At 38.3% G+C, this 27,807-nt stretch overlaps 1 protein-coding gene across 1 annotated transcript in view; it reads left to right on the forward strand.

Moving 5' to 3' along the window:
• The first annotated feature begins 1,922 nt into the window (after nucleotides 1-1,922).
• The window catches only part of atp8a1 (ATPase phospholipid transporting 8A1), an 84,249-nt gene continuing 58,364 nt past the window's right edge, over nucleotides 1,923-27,807 (forward strand). The window contains exons 1-15 of the mRNA XM_007568821.2: nucleotides 1,923-2,038; nucleotides 6,683-6,782; nucleotides 8,382-8,480; nucleotides 12,410-12,455; nucleotides 12,641-12,681; nucleotides 14,898-14,971; nucleotides 17,020-17,089; nucleotides 17,192-17,319; nucleotides 18,308-18,419; nucleotides 18,726-18,891; nucleotides 19,219-19,224; nucleotides 23,664-23,791; nucleotides 24,458-24,535; nucleotides 24,646-24,734; nucleotides 27,620-27,664. Coding sequence (XP_007568883.1) covers nucleotides 17,033-17,089; nucleotides 17,192-17,319; nucleotides 18,308-18,419; nucleotides 18,726-18,891; nucleotides 19,219-19,224; nucleotides 23,664-23,791; nucleotides 24,458-24,535; nucleotides 24,646-24,734; nucleotides 27,620-27,664 — 809 coding nt within the window. The 5' untranslated portion in view covers nucleotides 1,923-2,038; nucleotides 6,683-6,782; nucleotides 8,382-8,480; ... (2 more) ...; nucleotides 14,898-14,971; nucleotides 17,020-17,032. The remainder of the gene's footprint in view (nucleotides 2,039-6,682; nucleotides 6,783-8,381; nucleotides 8,481-12,409; nucleotides 12,456-12,640; nucleotides 12,682-14,897; nucleotides 14,972-17,019; nucleotides 17,090-17,191; nucleotides 17,320-18,307; nucleotides 18,420-18,725; nucleotides 18,892-19,218; nucleotides 19,225-23,663; nucleotides 23,792-24,457; nucleotides 24,536-24,645; nucleotides 24,735-27,619; nucleotides 27,665-27,807) is intronic.

A 27,807-nucleotide genomic window follows, 5' to 3' on the forward strand; every position in this document is an offset into this window, starting at 1 on the left:
GCCCCCTCTGCTGTTTCATCTTGGGGAAGGTATGCAAAAGGTGATGGAAAGTTCAGTTTCTATCTCATCTTACCACAACGGCGTCTTCCACATGTCACTGTGCCCCACATGGTTTTGTGGCAAACTCCAAACACAACTTCTTGTCATTGTCTATTAACAATGATTTCTTCTTGCCATTCTTTCCTTCAGGACAGGGTTTAGGTTTCCTTATGATTTTCAAAGTTGTGCTTTTCTGCAGCTCCTCCAGAGTTACTGTAGGCCCCTTGGCTGCTTTGTTGATAAATGCTCTCCCTCCACAGCCTGTCAGTTTAGGTGGACAGCCATGTCCCGGGATGTTTGCATGTTTCCCCTCCACCCCCCTATTTATCCCTGAACCTCTTTGCTGTATTCCAAGCTTCACAATGCTATTTCGTCACCAGTGTTTTGTAACACAGCTGCATTTACACTGAGCAAAACCTTAGTAGGTTATCAGAGGCATTGGATTTTAATTTAGGACTGTTGGAATAACGCGGGGTTGAAAAGAAAATATATCCATTACTTTTGTTTTTTTAAATCTTTGAAACATTTAATAACATGGACATTTTCTTTCACTTTCATAATTATGCTTTGCTTTGTCTATCACATTAAGTTCCTTCAGAACTACTGCAAAAGTTTTTGGTTGTAACATGGCAACAATTTGTTTTGCTGTATCTTTAAAAATAAGTACAGGACCTTGCTAGTTCAAACTTGGCTTGCTTTTTATACATTTCTTAGACCATCCTGTTCTGCACCAGGTAGGCTTTTTCCTGATGCACCTGCAGCCTGCAGAACAGAGCCTACTCATCTTGCGTTAGCCTTCCTTACAAAGTGAAACCCTTGCCAGTTTTGGATTGGCTCCTTGCCAATAAAAAAATTGCTTCACAGTACCTGCAGGAGCGTCTCTGCAAGCCACATGCAGCCCCCGTTGCGCCTCAGTAGTGTTGTCCTTGCAGCCCACTTTGTTGACCTCGGTGGGAGGCTGGGAGCAGACCAACGCCTTGTGATTTCAGAGATGGAAGGAGAATTTTATCCAATCAACAAGAGGCTTTTAAAGGACAGAATAGTTGCTTCCATGTTTTAAAACTGCGTTATTTGAAGAAAGAAAGTGGTGGTGGGTGAAAAACAATAAAATCAACATTTTTCAGGATTAAAACAGAGTGTTTTTTGAAACTTTAGCCATAAAACACATTTTCAGTAAAATAATTCAACTGCAAATTGATAAAGGCACTTTGGTGTTGTAGTTTCAAATCATCAGACTGCATCAGCTAATCTTCTCACATAAGAGCTGTGCAGTCTTTGCAGCACACTGGACAGGAAATTCCGAGTGATAATCACATCTATCAAGCAGCACAACAGCCCCCTGACTGTAAAATAGTCATTGAAATGTAGGCTTTATTAACATGTTTTAAATAATCAGACCACAAACATTTACTTTCGTATTCTTTTCTTTAATCTGCTGGTTTAATGAGTGGGTGGTCTGTGCTCAGACTTCCTGTAGAAGAAAGGAATCATCATTGAGACAGAATGATTATTAAGTCATGGCCTTTGGGTGACCATGACTTAAACACTCTGGCATTCACAGTCTTTCACTGCTTATCTTATTTAGCTGCACAAAATAGATGGACAATGTTCTTGTTTATATTTTTAGATAGTTTGTATTACTTTATTTATACATGTGCATCCCCTTCATTTATAATGCATGTTGCCATCTGAAGCAGCAAATCATCTAAAGTCTCCATAGACTTCTCCTGACTGTGGCTCCTCCACTCCTTCCAAGGTCTCCTTTGGCGTTATTCACACTGGACAACTCAAAGACTTCAAAATGGCTTTTCATCTTACCTTTTTTGGTTCTTTTGATGTTTTATTTGTTCTTTAGACTAAAACCTCCTTTCTTGCCTGACGCAGGATATGAAAAGACAGAGGACACATTAGAGAAGACGTCACTGGCTGACCAAGAAGATGCCCGGCTTATATACCTCAATCAGCCGCAGTTCACAAAGTTTTGCAGCAATCGTGTCAGGTAAGAGGGTTATTCACTGAAATGTGCCAAAGATAATATAACTCTGTGTGCATTATATCTAGTGACAGATCCGTGAGGTACAAAGGAGTCTCTATATTTAAGAGCTGAGTTAATGTTGTGTTGGGCAGCTCACTGGTCCACTTCATCCGGTGGTCAGTTTAAGCTTAAGCGGGTCTCTTTGCTGCTCCTTTTCTGTCAGACATGCTCAGTGCTTTTACAATAGTGGCCAAGAAATGACCACAAAAAAAAAATAAAAATTACAAACACAGATTTGTTCCTCTCAAGAAAACTGGATATATTTAGGTTTTTTTAAAAATATATATATGTAGCAGAAATTGAAAAACTGAAACTGAAACTTGGTTTCCTTTCAAAGTTGTTTTTCTTCATGGTTTCAGTCCCAACATTTTTACTCTTCTAATAACTTTTATTTTTGAGTAAATTGCTACTTTCCTGCTTTCTGTGAATGGTACTGGAAAATAGTTTTGCATTTCCACACTTTGTTTCTCCATCCATCAATCCAATAATATTTCCATCTGTTTCTCATTTATTTGTTTTTGTTCTTCTACTTTATGGAAGGTAAAACGGGACAAAAGTAAATATGTGCATCATTAAATCATGAATTAAATGTACTATGAAATAAATAGCGTTGACTAGTTGGACACGACTAATATGGCCATCTATTAAGGCTTTCCCAGTCGCAAATAAATACGTTCATAATGTTATCTTGTGTAGTTGATAGGGAGCCTTTTTTACTGATACATTATGAGCTGCACAGGTAGCGTTACAGTGTAGTTTGCTCTAGAAATGGATTAGAGCAGATGTTTCAGCCTGACCTTTCTTCTCTGTTGCTCTTCTCCAGGGAGTTCAGGGTTTTTGCCTTGAAGGTCAGAATTGTTCGGAAAATGCCGTCAGCTAGCATTCCTGCACGAGGAACTTGATATGTACAGTATATGCACACTCAGAGACGACTGTAAGTTGAACAGGTGTAGTAACAGGAAACTTTGAATGGAAACATGCACAGGCTTTTGCCATCTGACTTAGATCATTCTCCTCTCCAGTACAAGTTATGCAGATTCTCACCGATTTCATTGTTTTAATTGGCAACTCTAAAGAAGTGATAATGTGTTTTTAGTGGATCTGGATGTATAAAACATTACCTGCAGAGACTTGCTGGCATCTGCTGTAGGTTCTGTTTTACTCCAGCCCAGATAAGCCTCCAGGAGTCCGGTGCCAGCGTGCCTCAGGGATCAGGATTAGAAAGCACTAATTAGGATGGCATGGTGAGATACTGTAATCAGTTATTCTGTGCTTTAATATTTCTACATTACATTGTTTTATATTAGCTTAGTCATCAGAATCCTTGTAGTCTGTATGCTGAGGGTCATTTAGGTTATTTACTGTGCTGGGTTAAGAAATTTACATATTAACAAAGCAAACAAGAACTAAAGGAGACTCAAATTAGGAACTCTCTGTAAGCTTTAAAGGGGGCCAGTATTACGTACACTCCAGGAACATAGTGCCATTTTATAGCACAGTCAAGTAACTACGTTACCTTCAGATGCTATAAAAATGTTCTATATAGTCAGACTTTTACTAACATTTCTTCAACAGTTTAGGTTCCCAAATCAGTGTAGCATAGTGAAACTAATTTTACTAACTTAAATCCATCTTGGTCTCAGTCTCCACCTGGACTAAATCCAAAGTGAAGCAGCTGTAGCTCATGTTATTGTGGATTGTTTACACACCTGCACTTGCTGCTGACAGACTAATGTAAAAGGCAATTAATCTCTGATGTTGACAGTTTGTCTTGTGAAAAGATGGGGGGGCCTTTTTAAACCATCTATTGTGTGAATCGCATGGTACAGTTGATATGAACACACAAAGCACTAAATAGGCAGCCAAAGTGGAATTTTTTTTTTTTTTTTTAATCCTCATGACTTTCCAAAGCAAATCAGCAATGCATTTCACTGATTTTATAAGCATTCATGTGAGCTTTGTATAAAGCTAAGCTCCATGTCACCATATCAAAGACATTACTGTCAGGTTAATGAGAAACGAAGCTTAATGTTGAATGTTGTATATACGATGGGGCTGTACCGTGTAAAGATAAATTATGCTTATGTAGGTATGGTATCACCAGTCTTGGTAATTTTGCGACTGTACACAGCGTATGTCCTATAATGCATTTCACTCATGAATACCATTGTAAATAATAGTGTGACACATGTTTGTTTTTTATCACATAAGTTATATAAATGTGCAGTGATTGAATAACCTGTCAGGTGGAAGGCAATAAAATGAAATGAAATGTTGCTTTGTGGTCAAATATGTGCTAAAATGTATGCCTTTAACTGGGCCTGCACAATTTTTAGGAATTCATTAATTACAAAAATAGCATTGTATTGATTGAAAACCTATTAATCAGCATTTTTATGCTACTCTGCATCGTGTCTACATGACTAATTTTGGCTTTTGCTGTAGCAGTTTGCAATTCATACTAACTTGCCACATGTTTCCAACATTGAAATGCAAATTTTTTTGTTACTAAAGAGATACTTACTGAAGGACAGGTTGCTATTTACCAAACGGCCTGAAAATGGCCGTTTGGTAAATAGCATCATTAAACTCTAATTTGTTTCAAAGAATTTATTGGAAAGCTTCCCTGACCTGTGGGAAGCTTTCCAATAACATTCTTGCACGTAAGCCTCCCAGGTACATGACCTGCTTAGGTCAGGCTTGAAAGTTCACTCCCAATACTGGTATAATTCCAACACTGTGTTGCAAAATGAAGACTCTCAAATAATAGATGATTATGGAAGCAGGTGAGTAATGCCTTTTAAAGGAAGTACACAAGTATATGTCTTGAGTTTTGCTTTTTAATCTATTTAACGGCAAAGGTTATTTAACCTTTGTCACCGCCAACAGCTTAACATTGCTGTAAACAGCATAGTGTGCTGTCACTGCTAATCATAACAATTATGACTCTTCAGCTTTTTGTTTTGTTAGCAGAACAGTGCTAGCTAAGCAATGTGTGTGCTAGTTGTTATGTTCTGGAAAATATATATGTGTATTTTGTCACTGCGGCTATACTTTTATTTCAACTAGTAGGCTATTGAAACTACCCTCTTCAGTTTATTACTCTAATATAGAGGTCAATGTGTAAGAAGGCAGTCATAGATGCTTTTTTAAGCACAACAATTGTAGTGAATGAAAACGATGGGTCCACTTTTTTTTTGGCATCAAAACTTTTTAGCCACTGTTGTGTGCTTTTAGTTCCCACTGGGATCTCATGTGGGTTTAGGCTAAAGATCGAATAAAACTCTGATCTGACCACAGCATCAACTACCGTACTTGTGTGTAAAAGTCACTCTCACAAAGAAACTTCCACTTATTTGCATGTCTCACTTCGCCTGTTGATTTGCTTGGTCACTCTGATCACTTTGATAATGCTGAGCTTCCTCTTATGATCATGACTCATGTGACTGCTACAAAGCAACAGTTATGTCTGTCTAAGAACATGTAAGGTTTTAGATCAGGGGTCATTTGCATATACGTTCTCAATTTTGTTCAGTAAAACTTGTCAGATTTACAAAAAGAAACTACATAGATATTTGTATGTCATGTGATTGTTTTTTTATTTATTTATTTTTTATTTTTTATTTTTTTTGCTTTATTAAAACAACCACAAACATCAGTATATTTTATTAGGACTTCAGGTGCTAGAGTTGCACAAATAGTTGTGCATCATTAAGTTTAAAGTAAAGAATACATGTGTTAAAGAACCAGAGTTACAACAGAATTATATTAATCAAAGAATATTCATGTGTTTGAACCATCTAGTCAAATCCAGTCCTAAATTCAAATGAGAACCTGTGATAAGGCAAACTTTGCAGCCTCCGGTGTGCTAAGTTAACACTCCAAAAAGTTACAGCTGCAGTGAAAGTTGTTTCTATCAAGTATTGACTCAAAGGAACACAAATATGTGCCACAGATTCCATATTTTTATTTGTAAAAATATATATATATTGTATTTCTGGTAGGTTTAAAATGGCTATATCATTGTTGTTGAACTGCATTCTTTTGGTCACCTTTGCGAGTTAGAGGCACTACACTTGGTTTGTATTTGTTTGTCTGCAGGGGTATGCAAAGCATTGCTACTGGCTTGGCTTGCAGCAGTATATACATCTTCTCCTAAAGTGGCTCCTCTGACTGCCCCCTTTAACTCGGCCGTAAATCAGCCTGCTGGAGGCTCGGCTGTGGGAGTGCTGAAAGCTCCTCTAGTTTCAATATTCCACCATGATGACCAACCCCACAGCAGCACATGCAACATCGCTCATCTCTGCCAGGATGCCTTTATGTCCTCTCTGCCACCTCCTAGCCTCTCATTATTCTTTATTATTAGTGCACCAGTGTTTGCAGTTTGTCATTGTATGACACAAGTATATATGTTTCTGTAAAACTAACTCTGGAGAGTTAGTTTTACAGAATGCTAAAATTAAAGACTCGTCTGAATGACCCTTGTTTCAGCTGTGTTGCCACTTTAGATTACACTTTGCAAGCTAACCTATTTTGTTTTCTCCCTTTCTTGTCTCATCTTGTGCCCCACCATCACCTCGTTGCGTCCTGCCTGACTCGGCTCTTCAGCACGGCCAAATATAACGTTCTCACCTTTCTCCCTCGGTTCCTCTACTCGCAGTTCAGGAGGGCAGCCAACGCCTTCTTTCTCTTCATTGCACTCCTGCAGGTAAGATTTTGTAGTTTTGTATTTCTGTGATGCAAAAATATAAATAAAACGGCTACATTTGTCAGTACTGAGATAACATTTTAGCTATTTGGTTAATTACTTTTTTTCCCCCCCAACATCTCAATCCGTTGACCTAGACACCACTTCCTGGAAGGTCATGTCTGTAATTTCATATCTACACACAACCACACACGCACTCAGACACAGTATTTTATATAACTTGATAAAAAACACACACAATTCTACACCTACTAACTCAACATGCATCAAATGACATGAAATATGTACAGGTAGCTGCTTTAAGGTACTACACTGCAGTGCAGAGACTGCTGCAATTTGAATTTCAGGTGTTTGGAGCTCACCAGCAAACGGCAGAAAACGGAGAAGGGAACGGCACACAAACTTGAGTTTCTGTCTTTATATTTGAGCTGACAGACTGTCCCACTTAGAGAAAGCTGTGCGGTTAGGAAACAACTCCATCCACTGTCCTTTTGAAACGCAGCCAGTGTGAATCCTCGTTTCCCGCCGTGTCGATACTTCGACCTTGAATAAAACAGCCATGCAGATGAACGAAACGTGAAATCAATTTCCAAGTTTCTTTCCAGCGGTATAATACTGATTTATCACTGTGGGTTTGCTGTTGTTTACATGTTAAGGCCCAGCATCGGGGCTGCAACTAACAATTATTTTAATAATGGATTAATCAAGTGATTATTCTAATGATTAATCAGATAAAAAAAAAAAAAACACTTTCTACCACTTTTATTTAATTTAAGACTATTTTACACAATATTAGAAATACATTAACAGGTTTAATACATTAATTACAAATGAAATGGAAAAACACATTTTTGCCTATAATGGAATAACATAGGATTCCTTCAGTGTACGCTTGACCATTTTAACAAAAGATGCATCTGTAGCTAAAAAAATACTTTTCTAATCAATTTGCTATATCAGTGCAGTGTAGGACTACTTGCTGAGTACTTTTTGACTAAGTAGTAACTGGATAACAAAAGGTGCTTAACATGAAATGTTTTTACAGAATTACAAAATTTACACCATGTGAAGGTAAAACAGACAGTGATTTTTTTTTTTTTTTTGTAATCTAAAATACTGAATGTCGATGTGTTTTGGTCCAGGTTTGTCTTTAAATCCTTCATGTACTGGATTAAACTACTTCATCTATCAAAGGACCTGTATCACTTTTTGTATTGCGTGGTAATCCTTCTGAAGAAAAGGAATCACTTGTCAGACCTTTAAGAAACTTGGAAATCTGTTTTTCTAATCGATGGACACAACATTTATAAGACCTGATGAAAATGTCCTTTTAAATGTTTCTTTCTTGTGCATACTGTTTATCAGATGAAGGATGGCGTTTAGCGATGTAAGTTTTTAGTTTAACCAAGAGAAGCTGTTGGGACGAGAAAGGAAGCATTAAAACATTCTCTGTTGCGTCAGTTGTAAAATACAGCAACTTTACTGGTGGGAATTTATGATCCCACATCAAAATACAATTCTTTTTTTTGAAGGCTAAAAGCTTCAGAAAAGACAATCACTAAAATCCAACCTAATATTGTGACATTGTGTTTTATTTAGCAAATCCCAGATGTGTCCCCCACTGGTCGCTGGACCACCCTGGTGCCGCTGATCTTTATTCTGGTGGTCGCTGCGGTCAAGGAAATAATTGAAGATCTGGTAAGACATACATCAGTCAGAATGGGGCTTTAGCTTCTTCAGTCTTTTTACAGTTTAATCTTAGGCCATGTGTCCCTTTTCATAAACACAATTCGGTAGGTGTGTTCCAGTTTTCTACTTTATTAAAATTAGTTGATATGAAACAAATATGTTTGATTAAAAAAAAGCAAAAGCAGAAGAAATCTGCAAGGAGGGAAAATACTTTTCCACAGCTCTGTGTATCATGAGCAGTGAACTGTGGCCTGTTGGCAGAAAGCAGGTTATAGTGGATATGACCACACCACACACACAGCCGCGCCATCAAACACACACACACACAAAACATGCACACTCATTTCTGGGGCCCCAGCTGTGCCAACTGGACCCAAAAACACATTTATTCAATTAACCTAGATACTCAGTGCTCACACACAAAGACAGTTTGTACAAAATAAAACAAAGAGACTGCCCTGAGCTGTTGAACAGATGCTTGACGATGCTTTAGATTGATGTGAGTTTGGTTGTTTGTTTGATTGTTAATCTTTTGAATAAAACTAAACTAAACCCAGCTGGGAACAAAGAAGGTTATTGGACTTCAAGCCCCCTGACCCAATCCCGGGTGAGCAGCAGATAATTGTTGGGTGTGGTGTTAGTCATTTTGTACTTTGGGTGGGTTAATAATGTTAAAGTCAAACTAAAAATAGAGTCAAACATTCTGCAGTTGGTGTGTAATCCACTCAAGCCCATCTTGGCGAAAGTGAGAGAATGTTGCATTCCACTGTATTGCAGTGACACTGCAATGCGATCCCTCGCGCAGGTCCCGGTGGGCAGTTACTCTATACTACACTGTAGCGTCTATCGCGTGCTGAAGGGACCAGCGCAGCAGTTTTTGTCTCCTGGCCTGTTGTGGAAAACATGGGAACAGAGTGGATGATGACTCCATCTTTATCGCTGAAGGTCACCTGCACACACGTCTGTTCTCTGTACAGCGCTGTCCCTCACGAGTTGACCTGACAGGCCAGCATCGACCCCTAACTTCATGAATCATGCACACACTGTACAGCACACGCCTTACTTTGTTGCTGGGTGACTCTTCTGCAACAGCCTCAGGCTGTTTGTTCAGAGCAGTTCTGCCATCATTCAGATTTAAATGTCTCCAAATGGGGAACATAATAATGTGACTTTGTAGTAGCTTCATTTTAACAGCATCGGTTGCATTTTATTGCCATGCGTGACCTGGAAATGAAGACTAAAACAAACACACGACAAATGCTGCTTTCATCTTTGCGTATTTTTTGACTGTGTTGGAAGTCTGTAGAGGCCTGATGATGGAGGACTTGTGCATAACCTCCACACTTGGCTCACCTTTTGCTGCACTGTGAGCTTACACACATTATTTAAATACAGTGCGTCTCATTTTCTCTGTGCCTAGAGACCAAAGCAGTGAATATGAGGACAAGTGAAAAGCAGCCAAACCTATGTAGGTGCTCCTTTAAACGTATTTTTGCTCTCCTAACACGTCTTGCCTCAAAATAGGCGCAAGTCCATCTGTGGCGCCACACCTAATAGTGTGGATGAATGAAAACGGGCTGACAGCTCGAGTACAGGGCATGATGAATGGGCTTCGGAGAAGCAAACTTTTTCTGGGAACAGTGTAGCCAGAAAAAGACTGAAGTCATGCACCGCAGACAGGTCCATTCATTAAAAAGTACAGCATGATGCAGGGATATTAAATATAATTTCATTTAGCCAGCTGAGTGTGGAAGGGAAGACAAGTTGTCACAGAGAAGAAGAGTTTTAGTACCTGGAGATGTCGCTGTCATTCACCTGCTATAGTTCAGGATTCCTATGCTGTCTGGAAGTTGATTTTAATATGCTATTATCAGCACAGAAAAGAGGAGTATGGGAAAATATTTGCATCCTCAGACTTTTTTCCCTGTACCATCATCTAAATTCTGTGTCCTTATTTCCTTCCTTGTTTGTGTCCTCCTCGTCTTCCTCGCTCATACTTTGTCATACATCCATTCCTTCTTTCGGTCCTTCCTTGTGTCCCTGGTTTTTCTCCCTTGTGTCATTCATTTTTACTTTTTTGTGGTGTTCCATCGTTCCCTTTTTTTCCTTCCATCCCTTCTTTTTCTAGCCTTGTATCCCATTTTCCCTCTTTTTGTCCTGCCTTGTGTCTTCATTCTTCCTTCTCTCCGTATATCTTCCTGGTAGGTTTCTGTGCATCCTTAAGTCTTAAATTCTAAAATTAAAACCTCAGAATTTCCTAAATTTATTTAAAATGTTAGTCGGCCTTAAAGAAGTTAATCACAGGTCTTAAATTTTATTTCTTTCATATTCTATTGCTTGATTTTTCTGCCAACAAACATTTGAATTGAGTGGAGAAATCTTCCAGTCTGTGACTTGAGGCAATTGGGGCTACCGCTAACTAGCTGCAAATTTACCTTTGCTAGCTAGCTAACTTGTTTTGTCTATGATGGGAAAGTGTAAATCTATCATTAGTGGCTGGACGCCACCGTAGCCACTGGCTCACTTCAGTTTCCAACCCATATGGCGTTAAGTGCATTTGTGCAAAAAATCTTGGCACTGCTGCTCTATGAAATGTGTACTTTTCTTTTGTACAGTTCTGTCATAATATAAACCTTAAATGTAATTCATAATGGTCTTAAAAAGGTCTTTTAAAAACCTTAAGTTTGACTTGGTGAAACCTCTAGAGAGTCGGTCCTTTCTTCCTAAGTGTTTCTTGCTGATTTGATAAATTATGCCCGTCATCTAAAAGGTAAACAGCCCGTATTGGCGCACGCTGCTCTCATGGCGGCTGTTTAATAAAATGTTTTGAGTGACAGTCTTGAGGGGCTGAATTTGTTGCAGATTAAATTAGATTTCCTTGGTGCAGGTCTCTTTTCTTGTAAACAGGTAGTTAGCGGAGATGTAGGTGGATGTGTCCTCTCCTTGTTAATTAACTAGAGCACACGTTGCTTTCTGGAGCTCAGTTTTAATGCACAGTAATCATTTTAATGAGATGGGTGCAGCAACTCGTTATTACTCAGCGTGATGCTGGTTGACAAGCTGTCCCTTGGAATCAGCTGCAGAAATCACAGCTGATTGTGTGATTGTTGAGCAAACAAGCGGGGCACAAGGGGAAGAAGTGTTGCTCTTTGTCCTGGTCACGCAGATCTGTTCAAACCCCTTCAACTTTTTCACATTTTATGCAACTGCCATAAACTTCACCTTCACTACCTACCAAAACATAACTGTCCACCTCGACTTGACAGTGACGGAGATAAAAACGTAAATCAGCCTCTGAAGGAGCTGCAGAGATTCATATTGCTCAGGTGGGGAGAATTTGTTGGCAGGACAACTGAAATACACCACATAGTAGAAAGCAAATCTCATGGTAATGAGCAAATGTTTAAATTCTCCTTAATAAATTGAAAAATCAATCCATTCTTTTTACATAAAGCGTAACACGACTGAGATGCAAATGCTTCTGTTAAACCCATTATGCTACAGTTTTTAGATCAACTCTTTAATCCCTCCTGACTTTTCTCCATCTGTCAGGTGACCCTGCAGGGATAACTGAGGAAAGTTAAGCTGTAGATTTAGAACCCCTATTGGGACCACAAAGGAGAAAAACGCTGCAGTGGTTTTATCCACCACTATGCTGGTGGATAAAATGCTGAATGATGTGGCTGTTGAAAAGGTTACACAGGCTCGGTGGGAAAATCACTCTGGATTGTCGGTGGTGGTCTAAATCTCACTTCAGCTCTATGATGCTAATTTATGTATCTGCAGCTCTGTCTCTCAGTGTAAAAAGTAACTTCTTACACTGGAAGATGTGTTATTTATTTAATAAAATAACATATTTGGAATGCAGTTTTTGTAATCGCATTTATTTTTTTGTCTCAACATGAAGCGTGCTCAAGGTAAATGTTTGTTCTTTACAGAAACGCCACAAAGCTGACAATGTTGTCAACAAAAAGGAATGTCAAGGTACTGAAAACACTCTCCTGCTTTGTTGAAAACCATAGAATTTGTTTTTGCTACATGTATGCAGAACATCCGTGTCAGTATTGTTTTCTACAAACAATTCTCTTTTTCTCTATTTTATTCCTGTTCTGACTTCCACTTTTGTCTTTGGCTCCAACTTCCTCACCGTAACTCATGAATCACCACAGTCTTAAGGAACGGGGCCTGGGAGATTGTGCACTGGGAGAAGGTATGTGCCCACAGTTTGTCACCGTTTCTCATTTCACTAATAGGAGTTGAGACACCTTTATACTCCGATTCCCTTTAGTATGCCTTCTAAAATAATTATACAGCATGCCCATATGGGGGTGGCCTTTGGAAAGTGAGACCAGAGGACAAAGTGGAGGTTTCCCCTTATGATCCAGTTCTTTAATTTCTGTTGCAAAATCAGGCCAGCTGTTGGCAGAGTGTCTTTAGGTGAAACAGAACCGCTTGGCAACTTTGCTCAGCTTTTAGTAAGAACGTTTTGGCTCATGTTTTTGAACATTTTTCAGACAATACCGCTGTGATTTATTTCATGATGTATTTGTGGATTTCTTCTGAAGCATCAGCAGACTCAATGTAATCATGCTGCAGTCTTTCTCATTGTTACTCTGCAGTGAAACTCGTGTATGCAGATTTGTGTGAAGGGCAGAAAGATGTGCATAACACCTGTAAAGAGACTGCCATCTTGTATTGAGGGCTCCCAGGTTGTCTCAGGGTTCAAATGCAGTCTGAAAAAGTCTGTGCAGCAACAACTGAGAGAGGGGGGAGGATCAACACAATCTAAGCTCTATGCCACTAAAGAATAGTCTAAAAGCACATTTTAACTAATTTTGAAACCATGATAAGCAGTTCATGGCTTGTGTGAGAATTAGTTTTTTTCCTCCTTCAGCTCTACCGATGCAATTTGAGATTAGGCTGAAATTATTGCAAATAAACCTTCCCAAAGTAGGAGTTGGTGCAAAGTTTACAGGAAGTAGAGTTGATCATGTGTGCTGTAAATTTAGTTCCTGTTGGATGGAAATCTGTGTCCCTTTCCTTTGGTTCCATGCTAATGTCTCATCCCGTTATAGACTTGGGATTGTCTAAAAAGCCAAAGTTTAAATAATTGATGAGTTTTTCCTCTTCAGCATGCATTTTACAAAAGCATGCTCTGTTCCAAATTTTTGTCCTGTGGTGTTTGTTCTTCTTTAGAGCATCTTGAATGAAGCCAAAGTGGCAAACTTGTATTTTCTTTTTTTTTTTTATTTTAAGTTCCTGTCACTTCTTGTCATTTTTATGTGCAGGAGAGAATTGTATGTAATGCATTTGTATAATTCCTTGTTTTTTTTTTTCATCAGGAAAGAACAGAATTGTATGAATGCTGCCTACTTTAGCTCATGTTCCCATGCAGATACTTGTCATATCCTGATTTCTTACAGTAAAAATGCTAATTAGAGACTATATAAATGTTCCTGTTTTAGTTACTGCCTGATGAACTGTGTGCAGGGTTCAGTGGTAATGGAAAACGACTTCAGCTGCTCCATCAGTGTCTTCTCATTACTATTACATGTTTCTGTGGTTTAATGTTCTCCCTGTTTTTTTTTTTATCATCCCAGCTGTGAATTTTTATTCCCATTGCTGATTTTACGTTTTCTGTGCTGTTTTATAGGCAGCACGCAGCAGTAACCAGTTTATTTTTTACAGGTCGAAGTGGGTGATATTATTAAAGTAAATGGCAGTGATTTCGTTCCTGCGGATGCTGTCATTTTATCATCCAGGTATAGGAATCAGCCCCGATGCAAGAATTTTTTATTTTATTTTATTTTTTTAGGAATCTTTTTTCCCGTTGCCCTTTTTCTCCTGACACTCTCAGCTCACGTTAAAGAAGTGATGGTTTATTAACCCTTTGAGTCAAGATTTTCAACGATTAATCTGATGCACAATTAGAAATACATAAACTTTTGTGTGAGATAATGACCATCATTTTCTTTGGTGGGTTGTAAGTAATGTGATTTTTGAACTAGATTTGAGCAATCATGTCTTCATAAGCCTATTGATCTCCTTCTCCTCTTCGGAAACTGTTTGGATTTGATCTAGATTTGACTTTTAAAAGCATAATTTGACTCCTCTGTAATATATAAAGCTAAAATCCTGCTCTGGTGAAGCAGTTTCACTGTTCAGCATTTTTTTTTTTCTAGATGGTTTTGTGAAAAGGAGAACACATGGAGAAGCATACCTGTGATCACACAGGACTGATCATCGTGCTATTCCCTAAAACTGAACCAGTTGTCTCTCTCCCCTTCAATGTTTTCTTTTCTTCTCCCATCCTTCCTCTTTTCTTTTTTTTTTAAACCTCTCCTTCATCCTTTCTGGCCTCCTGTGCAAATTACTGCCACACTGCCTCCGTCTCGCCCCCTGCTGGTGTGTGGTTGGTAATATCAGGTGGCTGTTGGGGAAGTAGTCAGAGCTGCAAATGGAGATCATCTCCCGGCTGACCTCGTCATTCTGTCGTCCAGGTCAGCAAACCAGCAACATATAACCAACTCAAACAGCGGTGGGAGAGATGGGGGTGGGGCTTTGTTACAACTGGGATCAGACTTTATTTCCACTCTGCAGGAAGGAAGGGGCCTGTGACTTTTTTTTTTCCCCCCGTCACCGCAAACTTGTTAGTTAAGTTGATTGCACTGCCTTTGTAAAGTCTTCCATACCACTTTAACTTTCCACATTTTGCTACATCACAACCATAAACCTCGAATATAATTTGAGATTTTATGTCACAAACAAACGCAAAGAAGTGCAAAACTGTGGAAGGAAATAAAAATCTGAAATATGTGGTGTGCATTTGTGTTTAGTGCCAATACTCCCAATTATAATCTAGTGCAAAATTGAAGAACCTTCTGGAGTCATCTAATAAATACAGTTTTCCACCTGTGTGTAATTTAATCTCAGTATAACTCCAATAATTTAACACATTCTGCAGGTTTTTAATTTGATCACTTGAACTTTTATGCAATATTCAAAATACAAAAAATTGTGAATAAACATAATTAAATTCCTTTTTTAAATAAAAAAAAATATTGTATTGCCTAAAACGCAATAGAAGCATACCTGTAGTGTACATTTAATTCCTTGTAGCAAAAAATGCATCTGCAGCTAAAAAAAAAAAAAAAAAAAAAATCAAGTTCTGTTGATGTCTGGAAGAAAACTTATCAGAGTCTGCTGGTGAATTGAAATTGGCAGAGGGTCACGATCCTGGAGGGCAGATATTCAGCCAGAGCTACAGTGGAATAGTTTGCATCAAAGCATGTTCTTTAGTTAGGAGAAAGCAGATACAGCCAGACCTAAAGGCAACTGAACATTTTTGAAAGTGTGTGAAAAGCGTTTTAGAGAAGCTCTCCATCCAATTTGACTGAGCTCCGGCTATTTTTCATGGAAAAATAATGTGAAACAACCCAACATTTGTAACTTTAGCTGCCTTCATCGAGGGCAAATGCAAGTTCACTCCACACTTTATTTGTTAAATGGTGTACAATAATGCTCTACTTTGTGTTTGTTTTGTGGTTGTAACTTGATAAAATGTGGTTTGAATACTTTTAAAAGGCACTGTACAAAAAAAATCTTTCAAAAACTTTCAAATTGTGATTTTACTTTAAAAAAATCACTAACTGTTTACTCTTTTACTATGATATTGAAATGTCCTTTAAACCTAACACTACCAAGTGCTCAAAAAGAGACTCCCTCTATATCATGCTCTCTTTTGGGTGTGAATATGTATTTTTCGTATTCATGTCCTTGCATGGCTTGCATTGCATTGCAGCCTGAATGTATCAGCTTTATTTGAACAGCTTGCATGCAGTCACATTTCAAGATGAAATCTGGAAGCCATCTTGGATTTCTATTGTGCTAATTTACTGCAACGCATTCGTGCTTTTTCACTTCAGTTTTAATTCACTTTGTCATCGCTGGAACATCCTCCTGCTCATTTTTATCAAATCAAGTCTTTTGTGTGAGAAGGTTAATCTGTTAGCAGGGCTGCTAACCAGCGACCCAACTCGACATTTAACCTCAGGCATGCGCTAACCCGCTGTCGCTTTGCCAAGAGTCTGTCTGAGACCCATTTGTCTGCATTGTTTGTTGTGCTTTGTATGCCTGCTTGCTCCTGTCACCCTGCTCTGATGTTTCCTCTCTGTGTTCCTTTTGGACTTTATTCTTGCTGCTCTGGAAAGACAGTTTAACTCATGGGGAAACAGCAGCCCCAAACAAAAATGTTGTCTGGCCTCTAGATGTTTGCTGTATATTAAATAGACAGCATCAGTCAAACATTGGTGGCGGTTTTTGCTGGCTTCAACATCTTTGTTTGTTGCGCTTTAGTCTTGCTGTTTCTCTGCTGTAGCCTCTTAATCTGTTACTGTAGCTTTTTACTCATTGATTTCCTGTTAACGGTTTGATATGGAAACATTCTAAGCAAATCAAAGTTTAAGTCACACTGATACAGAACCTCACTGAATACAAATTGCTGTTACTTTTCTGCTCCAAGATTCTGTATCCTCTTCTTCCATAACAGTGAACCACAGGGTATGTGCTACATTGAAACATCTAATTTGGATGGAGAAACAAACCTTAAAATCAGACAGGTTGGTGTATAGTCTCTATTTTTTTTTTTATTTGTTTTTAGTTGCAGCACATAGGTTTACAGCATAGAAGGAAGTAAAGTTGTGTTTTGGTCACAACTACAGGGTCTCCAAGTGACTGCAGACATAAAGGACATTGACAACCTGATGCGGCTGTCGGGGCGGATGGAATGTGAAAGCCCAAACCGGCACCTGTATGAGTTTGTTGGAAACATCCGCCTGGTTGGACACAGGTGAGCTCAGTTTCAGCCCTGCATATCAAATTATCTGCCTCACTTTCCATCTCAGGAGCTCATTTGTCAGAAAGTCTTGCCTTTTATGGTGTGGGGGAATAAGTACAAATTTCCAGCTGCAGTCATATTACTTTCTTTTGGATGTTTTTAAATTGAAGCTCTTTAGTCTTTTTAGGACGTGATGGAATTATTTCAAATGTCTGCAGTGAAAAAGCGTATTAGTAAACATTGCTAACCCTTTTTAGTATTGCTTTCAAAATAAAATTATGTTCTTAACAGCATTCACGCTGTTCATTTTTGGTAAAGGTGATTTTGAGGAGGGGGGCGGAGAGGAAATCACTTTTGCCCAAAATATAACTTTATTATCGTAGGGCCTTTGCCAGCTTATTTATGTCTGATTAATTTTCTCCTGCTCTCTTTGATCATATAAATTGTATTTTAATAAGGGGAAGTTCTCAATAAACTTTGTTAAATTCACAGACTTCAATGCTTTTGTTTGTCAAACACATAATGAATCTGCACTTTTATAAAACGCTTCTCTGTAGGTATTAAGTTTTTAATAGTGGCCACCCTCGAAACTGGTGTTTCTCTTTAATAAACTGCTACATCTGTCAAAGGTGTCACTTGTATAATTTAAAGACATTGGTGATTTTTCAGCTGTAGCCACCTCTGCCATGGTCAGAGAGGAAAGTTAGAATCGGCCGATTCTGACTTTCTAACTAACTGCAGGCTCTCACACAATGACAAAATCAAAGTGGAGAGAAAAAATCTGCATAAATTTAAATGAATTACACATTCATTTAAATTAAGTTTATGTGGAGTTTAAAGTGAGGGGAGAATTAGCAACTGGTCCCTGCAGACACAAATATTTGCGATTATTTATTTCAGCCCTAATTATTTTTTTTTTTTATCAGTTTGGGGAATGATTTCTGAGGGAAACGGAGGTGAAGTTTGAAAACCCTAACAGTTGTGGTTCTCTGTACTTCAGCACCGTTCCTCTGGGTCCAGACCAGATCTTACTGAGAGGAGCCCAGCTGAGGAACACACAGTGGATCCATGGAGTGGTTGTCTATACGGGACACGACACCAAACTCATGCAGGTAAAATCGTTTTTTTGGAATTTCTCGTTTGCACCAACATTTGTTCTGTAGAGAAATATTCTTGTGCATTGATGCATTTGTAGAAGATATGGTAGCTGTTTAAGGGTTAAAAGGATTGAAGTAGCCACTACTGTTTTAGCTTCAATGCATTTGATTTTCTGAAGATATTTTGTAACAAAGACACCCATATACCAAATGTTCTTACTCCCACTTGGTAGCGCGAAGGGACACCGCAGTTTTATTATTATTATTATTTTATTAATTTTTTTTGTTTGTTTGTTTCCCATCTGCTCAAATGTTGGTCAGAATTCCACCCGGCCTCCTCTGAAGCTGTCCAATGTGGAGCGGATAACCAACTTTCAGATCCTCGTGCTTTTCGGCTGCCTCCTGGCCATCTCCCTCATCTGCTCCATCGGCCAAACCATCTGGAAGTACCAGTACGGCGACGACGCCTGGTACATGGATCTCAACTGTAAGAATCCGGGCAGCCGCGGCTGCGCCTCTTATTTCCACATATTGTGTCTCACTTGTTCATATCGGCTTTTTTTCCTTTTGCCATTTTGAGTTCCTTAACAGCTAGTACGCGTTGTGTTTTTCTGTTGCTTTAGTTAATTTACATTTTGTACAACAAGTGAAATATGTGGCAATGTGGGAATAAGTAAAGTCAAAAACATTGTTTGTGATGTGGATGAATGTCATTGAAACAGAAATGGTTGAATATCACTGCGCTGCTGTACTTTTTGGTTCTTTTCTAATGTTCTGTTTGATTTTTGTTTTCTTTGTTGTCGTTTTTTAACAGCTCCAGGTAACAACCATTTAAAAGCCTTGGCCATCCGTGAATGACCCTCCCTTACTAACCCCTTACTGAAGCTCTGCCTTTGCTAAGCAAATGAAGCCCCCTACCCTCGCCCCCTATATCGTTGTCCCACTTTGTATGGGCCCATGCCATGGACAAGCACAGACCAGGGATCCAACAATAGGTTTCTCCCCTCCAGCTCTCTTATACCTTCTTCCAGTTATTTTCAGTGCCTGATGCAAACTGTTTCACTTCTCTTCCTTGTTTTTTGATTTGTCACGTTAAACTCTTTGCAGTTTCCAGCTTCAGACCTTTTTTTTTCTTTTACTCTCTAATTTTTCCTGCAAGAAGAGAAAGGCAGATGAGATTGTGCCCGTTTTTTTGTGTGTGTTTTTTTTTTTTTTTTTTTCATGGCAGGAAGCGTATGTGTTTGCAGCTAGAACATAATGTGTTGCAACCCAAGGGGCAAGAGCTGACATTTTCTAAATGCCTCTGCCGCCCTCTCACTCGCATTGGAGTTTTTCCAAGACGGATAAAAGAGGAAGGATGGTTGGTGGAAGGCAGCTTAGTTCAGTGCACTGCAGAAGTATCCACACTCCTTGAACTTTCCCATTTTTAGTCACATTACAACCTCAATCTTCCATTTATTAAGATATTATTTGTTAGGGTTGGCAGATTTTGCCTAAAATCATATCAGACTCTACATGTAGCTCAACATCTTAAAGGGACAAGAGCATAATCTGCCAAAAAAGACAAAAAAGTCCTTTTCATCTTTTTTAAATACAAAAATGGGCTAAATGATGTTGGTCATTGTTACATATTTTGGTGTTGGTTCATTTTCAGTTAATGGCCCAGGTCTATTATATGTGCAGTTTTGAAGAAGGGATATCAGACATGGCTTACAAATATATTTATTAATTTTAACTGCTCAGTTATATATACAAAAAAAATGGTTCAACATATATCTCAATATTATTTGATTTGATGTAGTTATTTTAAGATACTTTAAAAAGAGTAAACTTCCTTGAAAGCTAAAATTAACCTGAAAAGGTGAATGATGGGAAAACTTGAAGAGAAGCAGTCAAGTGACGCCAGATTACCCTGGATGAGCTGTGGAGATCGAAAGCTCAGGTGGAAGTATCTCTCCACAGGACAACTATTGTTCTTGCATTCTACAAATCTGTACTGAAAAAAAAAAAAACTAATTTAAATATAGTGGCACAACATTTTTACCCATATTGATAGTCCATCAATATGCGGCTTTATTTTTGTTTCAGTACAACACAGTGAAGTTTGTGGTTGTTATGTTACCAAATATTAAAATGCTCGATGGTTATGAATACTTTTGCAGAGCTCTGTATGTACTTGTATGTGTTTTTTCTTTTTTTTTTTTTAATGAGTTGTTGGTTTGTCTCGATGAAGCTCTGAACCTGGTATGCAAAGTGCTTATCGTGACTTCTGCCATTTCTCTCTACCTTGATGGGCCTTTTTAGGACAGGTTGTTCCTCTGGCCAATTCAAGCTTGCATTACAACTTACATGGTCCCCTTTTATTCCTACATAAAGTTAGTTTAGTTTCTGTCGGCTCAAAAAAAAAAGGTTTTAACACTGTCCCCACCAACATTAAAACCTTCATCTAAAGGAACGTATGTCAGAGGTCAAGGAAGTGTGAGTTGTAAAGCAAGTATCCATGTTGAAATACTTTTACTTCCATAAGGAGCTGTTGAGGCTCTGTCCAGTGCATATTATCCAACCTGTGATAAAAGAGAGGTGCAGAGATTGTCATTTATTGTGTTGACACTTTTTATATAAATCCATCAGTTAATCAACATCGCTCTCATAAATGCGGACAAAAATAGTCACTGTAGTGCTGACTCTAACCCCAGCTTATGCATTCTGGTTGAATAAATGGCTAAATTTGACTTTGAGATGTTCAAAAGTGCTGACACTGGTGATTGCATTTGATTGGGTTAGTGCATTGTGACAACTGATGCAGCTTCCCAGTATAAATATGCATAACCTTTCTTTCTACTTTGGGTGGTTAACATGGAAGATGGTGTAATTTATCAAAAGAAAATTTATACAATCAATAGATCTTGATCCCTAAAATAAAAAAAAATAATAAAAATCTTATTCAATTTATTATAATTTAAAGTTGCAAGTGTAATAGAAAATAATAAAATAAAAAAAAATACAATTACAAATTTTACTACTTAAAATTGCTGCAATTGTTTGTTTTCTATCTAACAGCTAAAAAAACTATGCTTTCCAACAAGAACTTTACCTCACGTCTCAAATCACGTTTCCACTACAGCTTCCTAAAAGTTTACTTAGTGAAACTTTTAAACTACCTATGTTTCTTTTTGTGTGTGTTTTAGCTGTTGGGACTGGAACCTGGGCTTTTCATGCGATTCAGAGCAGTAACTCCTTTAGCCTCTGCGGGACAGAGATGCAACAGCTCAGTCCGGTATTCAGTAAAAAAAACTAGGAAATCAGCATTAATCATTTGATAGTGGTTATACTGTAAAACCACACTCTGCCTCTCCAAGCTTTGATGATGAAGTTGGACTGGATTTCGAATTAACTGCTGATTTTGTAGGAAGAATGACCATGGACACATAGGAACACTGCAGCAACAAGTCTGCTCTGTTCAAGCTCTAGATATGAGAAAGACCAACAATCCTGGGGAGTTTTGATCGTTTTAATTTGGATCTCGGAACGTATTAACTGAAAAATATTTTAATTTTATGAATTAAATCTCTAAAAAAGAAAAAAGCTTAGCAATTTCTACTAAAGCTGCTGGGTTTTATCAACGTGCTTTAACGTAAGCTCTGTAAAACATTGATTTTTCAGCATAGGCAGCTATTGTTGTTCACAAGCAAAAATACACAACTCCAGTTATGAAATTCAAAGTTAACAGAAAATATAACCGGCAGAGGATTAGATTACTGAAATAAATTGCTGGAGATGTTCAACCAAAGAGTGACCTTTGTCCTCGTCGTACTACGAAGCTCCACCTTTAAAAAAAAACAAAACAAAAAACCCTTCCTCTTTATGAGGGCCATTTTTGAGGAACATTTTGACCCAGAACACGGACAGAGTCCCAGAAATGGTCCCTGCAATGGAAACGCGTCCATACACACTGGTTGCAGTGTCTGAGTCTTTAAGCTGTTTTTAAACGGGGCGAGTTGAATCCTTGCAAATTTAAAAATCGGCTGCATAGTTTCACACACTTTCAGACAAATAGTTTCACATTTACTCAGCATAAAGGTTAGTTCTGTTTTAAGGACAAACTATTGTTGGATAGTAGATATGTGCACAAATATATTTGGCCCAGCTTTGCTTTCAACGTGATTTGAATCATTTGAATATTTATTTATTTTTCCCTATTTTAATGTGCGACACCCCAACTATATTCAAAAACTTAAAATAATGAAATAAGAAAATGCAATTTCCTTTTTCTACTTTTACATAAATCTTCAAATCTTTCACCATTGCATTAGATTAATGTAACCACACTCTGATGACTATGAAAGAAAATAGGAATCAACAGTATTTTTGCATCTTTTAACTTTGACTTTGCATGTCCTGAATTGCTGGTTTGATCTATCAACTTTCAGTCCAGTATTACTTTATCTAATACCGACTTATTGCCAAGATTCCTCTCTATCGTACTGAGCCTGCTACTTGAAGTAACCGAAATGACGATCACACTTACACTTCTACTGATGCAATCCACCCTCTCTTTTCCACTTTTTGCCAGTTGAGAATGTGCTGTGGACTGAATCTCCCTCCTTTGTCTTGAGAGCATCTGAAATGTCTGTCTTCCTCCTCACTTCTTCAAAAAACAAAGCATTATTCCCTTGTTTTCGTGTTGTAGCTGTAGCTTTCCATTGTGCCACTTCCTTTGTGTTGTGTAGTTTTCTTTGCTTATGAAATCATTCTGTCATGGGGAAGGGCTGGCCCTCTCAATCGCAAAGCTAAGCTCAAGGCTTGGGTTGAGGAAGGTAACATTTGCATCTCCTGCAAGCTGAGGAAAGGTAAATCACATCCCTCCTGTTTTCATATTTCGTGTCAGTGGGGTTACATGTTGGTCATTACCAGTTGTTTGGGGGCTTTTTGCTGGGACCAGTATCGTTTCTTGCATAGTGCTTTGTAGAATTCATTGCCTGGATCATGCTGGATGCCAAGGCTTAAATCTTTGGGACTTTGAATTGGATTGCTAATCGGTTGAGAAAAAAAAAAATGATGAGGTTGGGTGGAAGAAAAGGCCACTTTCAGCTAATGCTCAACATTGGTCCAAAAGCACTTTGTGGATTGGCTGAATGTTGACCCTCAGCTGGAAGTAGCCTTTTGGCATTTTGATTTGACTAACTGGTATTACCAAGCAAAGACTGATGAGTGTTCTCCTGTTTCATTGCTTTTTGTCCAAAACGTTTCCCCTGACAGATGGCGGGGCTGCCAACTTTGGCCTCAACTTCCTCACCTTCATTATCCTTTTCAACAACCTGATACCAATAAGTCTCCTGGTCACACTGGAGGTTATCAAATTCATCCAAGCCTTTTTCATCAACTGGGTGAGTCAATACTGTTCATTTTCATCTTGTCTCATTGTTAAACATTGCAGGTTGACATGACTAAACAAAATCAAATCATTGAAGGCTCTCACTATTTCTTCAGTTAAATATTGAAAACGCATTTCATCTCAAGTTTTCTAATGTTTTATTTGGTTTCTTGTAGAAAGGAAATTTAGAAATTAAACCTTTTAAGTTGTTCATCGCTAAAAAAACAACTTTGGGTTCAATTCCACAGTACAATCAGCAAGCAGATGGTAAACAGAACTGAAATGAATTTGTCAGACTACCATCATTCGTGGAAATGTTTTTCCTCAGCAAACAGATTTTCAGGTGTATGCTTGTCATGCACACTGAGGAAAAAATGCTCAGAATATGTGCATCTTCAATCCTACATGATCTGAAGTGTATGACTGAAGATGTAAAATGTTCTTATGGTAATTTTCCTAACTAGGTCAACCCACTAAGTATTCCTTCTGTGGAAGCACTTTTTTAAGCTAACCTGCAAATACTTAGTCAGTTTTCACATTCTTAATAAAACTCCAGCGTTCCCAGAATTAAGTTCTGGGAACGTTATTCTTTTTTTTTTTTTTTTTTTTTTTTTTCTCCCTTTCAGGTCAGAGCAGGTTTTGAATTTTTGCTTTAATGGCTGCCTTTGATCCCTTTTAGGACACCGACATGCTGTATGAGGCCACAAACACACCGGCTATGGCCCGCACGTCCAATCTGAATGAGGAACTAGGCCAGGTAAATGACTCGGCTTAAATGTCTTTCTCTTATGGAAGACTGAAGGAGTTTTACGTGTGGATTTCGGAATCCACTGTGCACCCACAAGCGTTTTTTTTCTACCCATACAGGTAAAATACATTTTCTCTGACAAGACAGGAACACTGACCTGTAATGTGATGCAGTTTAAGAAGTGCACCATCGCCGGTGTGGCCTATGGGTATGTCCTGCTTTCTCTTTTCCTGCTTTCCACCCCACCTCCCATACCTTTGCCTCCCCCATAGACTTTGTTAAATGCTGGGTATGCATCAGTGTGCATCTGGCATTTCTCTGTTCTTCCTCACCGTCTCATTAGCAGCTGCATCGGTGTTCTTCTGCCTCTGAATGTTAACTATAAATAAAACCTGGATAGAATTTTGCAAGCCAAGGCTCTTCACACCATCGTCTTCGCAGCCCTTTGGTGTTTGCAAAAATTAGATTTTTTTTTCCTGTTTGTACTGTATCCTTTTATAGATGCTGATGTAAAAGCTAATTACCCTCATATTATTATTTTTTTTTATTTTACCAGACATGACATATTTCTAGCAACATTTTAACATTTCATTAAATCAGTTCTTGGATTGTTTTTTTTTCTACTCTGATTTCAATTCTCTGCCTCAGTGATTATCTTCAACAAATACAAAACAAGTGGGCGAGCTGAGTGTCTTCAGAGAAGCAAAGCAAGCGCAGGCGTGAGAGTACATGATTAATCCCATTATGATTCAATTAAAACGTGTGATTGATGAAGTTCACACTGAAGGACAACATGCATTATTTTATCTGGTTGTCTTTGCTCCCATTAGGCTGTGATTAGAACCACTGTAAAGTCGCCTTGCTCATTCCCAGTGTTCGGAATAAGCAAGGCGAGCTCAACAATATCACTCTCGAGAGTTACAGTGGAGAAGATGTTGTTGACGTGCTGCCACAGAAAAATTGATGCTCGCATTTCAGTTTAAAAACTATAGATGCAGAGGACAGACAGATGTAGATTTTTTTTACATTATATCTATGTCTTATATTTTTTCTCCTTTTTTGAGGGATTTAGTAGTGTTTTGATTGAAACTTTCTTTTTTCCTTAAAGACTTTATTTTAGGCAGCAGTGAAAAGATGCATCAATTTAAAATTTAGCTACAAAAGGTAAAAAATGTGGGTTAATAAGCAGAAACAAAAAGTTTAGCATTTATGTAATGTTGGGGAGGCTGGTTGACCTTTTGTTTTCTGTAAACTTTAAGATTTTTATAACTACACTGGTGTAAAAAGAAAAAAACAAAACAAAACAAAAAAAACATTTTTCCTGGACAAACCAGCACAAACGTCTAACTCCATTTTTTTTTATATTTGAAGAATGTGGAGGTGGAGTGGCAGGGCTTTCACTGAGGCCTTGACATGTCGAAAATACAGTTTCTCTTTAAGTAGCTTTTTCCATTTCTGTGGCGCCTCGGTCTTCATTTTAAACTGCCCAGTGATGTTGACAGTACCTAACTTTCAGCCCTGTTCCCTAAGTGACAGCTCGTACACCATACCGTGTTTTTGCGATTGGATATTTGAGTTTCTAACCAGCAAGTCGCAGCAGGTCAAGCTGAAAATAGGCCAGTTTCATCATCTGGCTGTTTTTCTTTGCCTTTCCTTCTCTCTTTTTTTTTTTTTTTTTTTTTTTTTTTTTTATATCTCTGAAATGGGTATCTCTTCAGTAAGGAATCATTTGTGCATCGATGAACAATTGATCAGCGGGAACAATTGCTGATGTTTGGTTCTATTCGCCCTTTTAGGCTCTCAAACTAAAACAGAGTGGTAAAAAAAAAATGCTGAATCGTTGTAGTTTGCAGAAAACCACATAGTAGCTCCTTTGTGTTTTTGTAATAGATTTAATAAATCTATCAATCTGGAAATGATTATAAAATCGACAGATTAGCATACCAGCAAATATAAGCATTTGACTCCACCTTAGAGCGTTGCACTCAATTAAGGGAAAATGGGGAAGCATTTTAGGAAATGCAAAGACAGAAAAACTGCACACTTAATCAAAAATAAATGTGAAATCATGTGCTTAGCTCCTACTGAGTAGCGTGACTTGTAATTTTTGTCTCGGCGCACATACAAAACCCCCACTGACACCGCCGCCTGCGTGTGCGCTTCACCACAAATTAAGTACTGCTGTAATTAATAAAGCCATGCCCAAGGGTGTAGACATTAATTAATTCCACTGGATTGGAGTTCAAGTCTGAAGGAGAAATGATGTTGGATTTAAAGAAAATGTCTCTCTGAACCCTTTGGGGTGTCTGGACTTTAGTGAAAGCATATATGCGAGTTAAAATCCCAACTCGCCAAACGTAAGGTTGATTTAAAAAAAACAAAAAACATTTGACGCCAAAAATGTGCAGACAGATTTATTTGTTGTTAATACTGTTTCTTTAGCAAAGACTAAAGCTGAGTTGAACAATCAAAAGCTGACTTTTCTTTTATATTAATGTAAAAAAATAAATAAAAAATGCTGTTGTGCCAGATTAGTCCCATTCTTGGGGCCCCACAACATGTTTTCTCAACAAGTTAGGACTGTTTCAACAGCAAAAGTGGGTCAAGGACACTATTCAGCAGTTGGTCATAATTTAATGCCTGATTGGTGTACTGTTCTAGTTTCGAGGAGCTGCAACATTGAATACATAACATGAGCTGAATACCAATGCTTTCAGTTGTCAGAGAAAACATGCGTGTGTAAAGGATGATAATTGGATGCTTTGAGGCCAGGGCGGTTTGAGGCATAGAGAAGATTCCTGGTTTATAGAACGCCCCTCTGAAACAGCTACCACCCACCAGGCCATTCCTGCATTTCTTCTTCTTTATTCCCAGCTGCTATTTAAATGTAGTGCTGCTTGTGTGTAGCCCCTTGCAGTAAAATCAATGTGGTGCATCTGAATACTTAATTAGAGAGCACAGTAAGTTGACTGACCTCTGATACTTTAACAGCCTCATTTTAACTCCAGTCCTGGCGCCTGAACATTCACACACATTAACCAAACACTTTGTCATCAAGATGCTTTATTTTCTTTTCCACCTTCGCTCCAGCAGCCATGTCCCTGAAGCTGAGGAGGGTAGTTTTGCAGAAGAAGACTGGTAAGATGATTGGTGTGAGAAAAAAAACAAAAACAACAACAGCAAAAAAATGGCTGTTCTCCCTGCCTTTGTGATGTATTAGTGCTGCATTGCCTTGTTGAGATGGTGACTTTGAAAACAATACCTCAGTGTGTGATTCCTCT

This window comes from Poecilia formosa, unplaced genomic scaffold, assembly GCF_000485575.1.
Source record: "Poecilia formosa unplaced genomic scaffold, Poecilia_formosa-5.1.2 Scaffold231, whole genome shotgun sequence".
Taxonomy (NCBI): Eukaryota; Metazoa; Chordata; class Actinopteri; order Cyprinodontiformes; family Poeciliidae; genus Poecilia; species Poecilia formosa.